This window comes from Rhea americana, unplaced genomic scaffold (assembly GCF_003343005.1).
Source record: "Rhea americana isolate MKP2758 unplaced genomic scaffold, rheAme1 scaffold_739, whole genome shotgun sequence".
In the NCBI taxonomy this organism is placed as follows: domain Eukaryota; kingdom Metazoa; phylum Chordata; class Aves; order Rheiformes; family Rheidae; genus Rhea; species Rhea americana.
In genome coordinates this window covers 8,711-14,225 of record NW_028186911.1, presented here as the reverse complement: position 1 = coordinate 14,225, position 5,515 = coordinate 8,711, and the positions used below count along the sequence as shown (strand labels likewise).

Genomic DNA, 5,515 nt, shown 5'->3' with positions numbered 1-5,515 from the left:
GCCCCAGAGCCCCCAACACCCCCTGCCCCACAGCTGCTCCACATCCCACCTCGATGTCAGAGATGGCCGACTTGAGGGTACAGGAGCAGCTGGGCCCCATGTCACCGTGCCCCCCCCCGTGTCCCCACCACATCCTGCATCCACCCACATCCCACCTCGATGTCAGAGATGGCCGACTTGAGGGCACAGGACCAGTTGACCAGGCGCTTGCTGCGGTAAATGAGCCCCTCGTCGTGCAGCCGCACAAAAGCCTCGCACACCGCGCGGGATAGTTTCTGCGCAGATCCGTCAGGGCCCCTGTAGACCCCTATAAACCCCCACACGCCCCACAACCCCCAGACACTCCAGGGACCCTGTTTAAAATCCCACTGACTGCTACAGAGACCGATGAGCCCTTATGGAGCCCTATGTGTCCCAAAAAGCCCCTAGACATCAGCAGCCCCCCCCCCGACACTGTCTCGGTCCCCACAACCCCCTACAGATCCCACAGACCCCTATGGAGCCCCACCAGCCTCTGCAGAGCCCCACGCTCGCCTGCAGACCCCTGCAGAGCACGGCAGCTCCCTGCAACCCCTACAGACCCTTGCAGGCTCCCTACAGACTCCCACAGCCCCCCCGGCGCTGGCGCACGGCCCCCCACAGCCTGGCATCTCCCGCCCCAGGCCCCCTGCAGTGCTCCCCCGCAGTCCCCCCACTCACAGGGTCCATGGTGAAGCAGGCCCGGTCCCAGTCCATGGAGGCCCCCAGGCGCTTCAGCTGGTGGTAGATGCGGTCGCCCTTCCTGAGGAGAGAGTGTGGGTGCTGGGGGGGCGCTGGGGGTCAGTGGGGATGCTGGGGGGCAATGGGGGTGCTATGGGCTGGCAGCACCTACGGGTGACACACGCGCAACATGCAATAACACAGGGGACACATGAGCCAGAAGCAGGGAACATGGGAGACATGGGGGGGACACGTAATGACACGGGGGACTTGGGGGACACTCACTGTGGGGCCATGGGGTGGCCGTAAGGGAGACAGGGGGACACACAGGGGACATGTGAGACACGAGGGGACACGGGGGGACACTCACTCCTCCTTCCAGCGCCAGACCTCACGCAGGAAGGCCTCGCGCCCCAGCTGGTGCCGCGTCTGCCCCGACTCGCGCCAGAGCCGCCGCTCCACCACCACCTGGGTAGCGATGCCGGCGTGGTCGCAGCCCGGGACCCACAGCGTCGTCGCCCCCCGCATGCGGTGCCTGCCGGGAACGTCCGCCATGGGGCAGAGGGACCACCGCCGCGCCGYGGGGCACAGGAATGCACCACAGGGCAGACGGACCCCCACCCCAGCGTGGGGCGTGGGAACTGCACCATGCCATGGGGCAAGGAACACCCATGATGGGCTCTGTAAGATGGAGGGACCCCCCAGGAGGGGGTGCAGGGCTCCATGGGGACAGAGCACATGGGGCAGGGGGATCCCGGGGGCTCCATGGGGTAAGAGGGTCCTCTGAACTCCATGGAGTAGGGAGATCTAGGGTATCATAGGGAGTCTGGGGGATTGGAGGGGTCCCATGGGGTCCCCATGTTCTGCAGCATGTGGGGGGCATGTGCCATGGGGCAGGAGGGGTCCTGGGCTCCATGGGGCAGGGGCGGCCCACTGGGTCGGTGGGGTCCCTGAGGCTCCATGGGGTGGTGGGTTCCCAAGGTATCGCAGGGAGTCTGGGGGGCCCGTGGGATCCCTGGGGGTCCAGGAACACTGAGGGGCGGTGCTTTGGGATATGCCATGGGGCGGCTCCATGCAATGGGGCAGCACTGCGGGGCGCGCCATGGGGCTCACCAGCGGGCCAGGGCGTCCTGGATAGCGCCGGTGAGCGCGTGCCCGAGGTGCAGGGAGCCGGTGACGTTGGGCGGCGGGAGGCACATCATGAAGACGCCGCGAGGGTTGGGCTGCGCCACGCTGGAGCGCTGCAGGAGCGGGCACATCGCCTCGCACGAGGGCCTCGCACGAGGGCCTCGCACGAGGCCTCGCCTCGCACGGGGCACAGGGGCACGGCACAGGGGCGTTGCACGAGGGCCTCGCACGAGGCCTCACCTCGCACGGGGCACAGGGGCACGGCACAGGGGCGTTGCACGAGGGCCTTGCACGAGGCCTCACCTCGCACGGGGCACAGGGGCACGGCACAGGGGCGTTGCACGAGGGCCTCGCACAAGGCCTCGCCTCGCACAGGGCGCGGGGGCACTGCACAGGGGCCTCGCCTCGCACGGGGGCCTCACCTCATCTCGCATGGGGACACGGCATCGCACGGGGGCACCGCATGGAGGGCTTGGATGAAGGCATCACACAGCGGCTTTGCCTCACATGGGCCATTGCACGGGGCCTTACACGAGGGCACCACCTCGTGCAGGGGTCTTGCCTCGCCCACACAAGCCTTGCATGGGGCTTCRCACAGCGCCCTGCCCCGCACCAGCCTCACACAGGGCATTGCTTTATACACGCACCTCGCACAGCGCATTGCCTTGCGCAGGGGCCTCGTGGGGCACTGTGTGGGCTGCCACCTCCCGCAAGCCTCGCACGGGGCACTGCCTTGCACGCGCGCCTCACACAGGGCATGGCGTCGCACAGGGACTCGCATGAGGGCCCCGCACAGGGCAGGGCTGCACAGGGGCACCCGCACGGCCCCAACTCACCCCGTACTCAGGCTTGAAGAAGCCCTGCTGCTCCCACCACGGGTACCAGGCCGCCTCCACGTAGCGCGGGCTGTACGACTCAGGCATGGGGCCGCTCACGTCTGCGGGGCCCCGTCAGCACTGCCCGCCCCCACCAGGCGCCTGCCACGGGGCCGCCACATGCCTGCCACAGTGCCACCACGGGGCCCACCATGGGACCCACCATGGGGCCACCACACACCCTGAGACCCACCATGGGACCTGCCAAGTGCCACGGGGCNGGGGCCACCACACACCCTGAGACCCACCATGGGACCTGCCAAGTGCCACGGGGCCACCACACACCCTGAGACCTACCATGGGACCCTGAGGTGCCACAGGACCCACCACACGCCAATGGACCTACCACACGCCATGAGACCCACCATGGGACAGGCCACAGGGCCACCATGTGCCACAGGACCCACCACGGGACCCAAGACAGGACCCACCATGCATCAAGGGACCATCACACAACCCACCGTGTGCCACGGGACCCACCATGAGACCTCCCCCACATGCCATGGGACCCACTATGCACCCACCATGGGACACCCCATGGGACCCACCAGGCACCACAGGACGTGCCAGGTTGCCCCAGTCCAGGCCCCCCTTGCCCACCCTCTGGCTGCCCCCGGCACGGCCCCTCGCACCTTTCTTCTCCCCCGGGGGGGTCTCCCGCTCRTAGGTGATGACCCCCAGCTCCTTCCGCTCTTTCCGCTCCTTCTTCTCTGCCTTCGCTGCCTTCTGCGAGGTCAGACATGGGTGACGCCACACTGCGGGGCCACCCAGCCCGCCCTGGGGCCCAGCCCCAGTCCACTGTGGGGCCACCCAGCCCGCCATGGGGCCCGGAGTCAGCCCGCCATGGGGCCCAGTCCCACCCTGCCATAGGACCCAGCTTCAGCCTGCCATGGGGCCCAACCCCACCTCACCATGGGGTCACCTGGCCTACTGTGGGGCCTGRCCCTAGCCTGCTGTGGGACCACCCACACCTCCGTGGGGCCCAGCCCCAGCCCGCTGTGGGTCCGCCCCCACCCGACCACGGACTGGTCGGCACCCAGCCATGGGGGTCCAGCCCTACCTCCTGCTGCTGCTGCTGCTGGCTCTTCTCTTTCTTCTGTTGGAATTTCTCCATTTTCTCCCTCTTTTTCGCCTCCTTCTTCAGCTGTGAGGCGCTCTTGGCTGGGGGAACAGTCTCTGGCCCCACAGTGCCTGGCCCCATRGCTGCAGGCTCCTCTGGGGGGCAGCAGGGTCAGGCGGCAGCCCACAGCCCCCCCCCAATCCCCTGCTACTCCCTCCCATGGACCCCATGATCCCCCTGCCCTGCCCCACGGTCCCTTGCTGCCCCCCCCAGGGCCCCCATGATCCCCACTGCAGCCCTCCCACACTCCCCCCCAACACCCTCATGCCCCCGCAACCCCCCCTGCACAGCCCTGCACAACCCCGCCTGCTGCCCCCTGATCTCCCTGTGGCCCCCCCTGACCTCTCTCACGGCCCTGCTCACCTGGGGGGTCGGCGGTGGCCTCTCCACACAGCACCACGGGCCCCAGCACAGCCCGGAAGTGGGGCTGCTGCACACAGGTGCGGAACCAGCGCAGTACATTGGGGAACGCGGCTCGAGCAGCTGGGCCCAGCACCTGCACGCACCAACACGGGCACTCATCGGCACAGCGTCACCCGTCCACACAGGGATGCAGGGACACTGAAACAGGCGCCTGTCGACACTGTGTCATGCATTGGCTTGGTGTCACCCATCGGCACGAGGACACGGGCACCCATCAGCACAAGGACATGGGGACACCGACTCGGGCACCTGTTGGCGCAGTGTCACCCATTGGTGCCGGGACATTGGCGCCCGTTGGCGCAGGGACACAGAGACACTGGGACCTGTTGGCACGGTGTCACCCGTTGGTGTGGGGACAGGGGAACACTGACACAGGCACCTATCGGCATAGGGACACAGGCACTCGCTGGCAAGGGGATACAGGAACACCAGCACCCGTTGGTACGGGCTCAGGGCAGACAGCAGAGTTATGGCTGGGCACGCACATGGAGCTGTGCCGGGACACACGGAGCCACCTGGGGATGCACGGGGACGTGCCAGGATGCCGTGTGCAGACACACAGAGCCGCACTAGGACACATGGAGCCGCGAGCAGGTGCATGGAGCTGTGCCAGGACACAGGGAGCCGTGCCAGGATGCCGTGTTCAGGCACACGGAGCCACATGAGGACACATGGTGCTGTTCTGGGATGTCGTGTGCAGTTGCACGGAGCCATGCCAGAACACACAAAGCCACATCGGGAATCCGTGTGCAGGGACACGGGGGGACGCACAGGAGGGGGGAACACGCAGCTCACATGCTGGAAGGGCAGCAGCAGGGCGCAGGTGACGGTGATGTCGGCCAGCGTCACACTCTCGCCCACCAGGAAGGTCCGAGGCCGCAGGTGGGAGTCCAACGCTGCCAACGCCCGCCGCAGCTCCGTGCGCGCCCGCTCCTCTGTCTGTCATGGGGGCCCAGGCATCTGGGTGGGCCCAGGTGCCTCCAGACCCCCAGTCCCCCATCCTCATCCCCCCTGGCTCTCCCCTGTCCCCGTTCCCCAGACTATTCCCAGAAAGTCACCTCCCTGGTGCCATCCCACCCCAGCCCAGTCCGAGTTCTCCCCCGTGCCTGTGCGGCACCGCGTCTCACCCCCAGCACTCACAGCCCTATCTTGGGCTCCCCCCCAAGTTATGGTCCCTGTGGCCACCCCCCCCTTCCTGCTCTAGGTCTCGGTCCTGGACCCACCCTGACCCCGGTCCCCCCATCCCATCACCATCCGTCACCCCCATCCC

At 67.7% G+C, this 5,515-nt stretch overlaps 1 protein-coding gene across 1 annotated transcript in view; it reads right to left on the bottom strand.

Moving 5' to 3' along the window:
* The window catches only part of VARS1 (valyl-tRNA synthetase 1), a 15,664-nt gene extending 10,480 nt beyond the window's left edge, over window positions 1-5,184 (bottom strand). The window contains exons 1-9 of the mRNA XM_085321971.1: window positions 5,041-5,184; window positions 4,186-4,318; window positions 3,763-3,917; window positions 3,335-3,428; window positions 2,664-2,764; window positions 1,813-1,940; window positions 1,070-1,234; window positions 700-781; window positions 156-275 (exon numbers count right to left, since the gene is read on the bottom strand). Coding sequence (XP_085178097.1) covers window positions 156-275; window positions 700-781; window positions 1,070-1,234; window positions 1,813-1,940; window positions 2,664-2,764; window positions 3,335-3,428; window positions 3,763-3,903 — 831 coding nt within the window. The 5' untranslated portion in view covers window positions 3,904-3,917; window positions 4,186-4,318; window positions 5,041-5,184. The remainder of the gene's footprint in view (window positions 1-155; window positions 276-699; window positions 782-1,069; window positions 1,235-1,812; window positions 1,941-2,663; window positions 2,765-3,334; window positions 3,429-3,762; window positions 3,918-4,185; window positions 4,319-5,040) is intronic.
* Window positions 5,185-5,515: the final 331 nt, after the last annotated feature.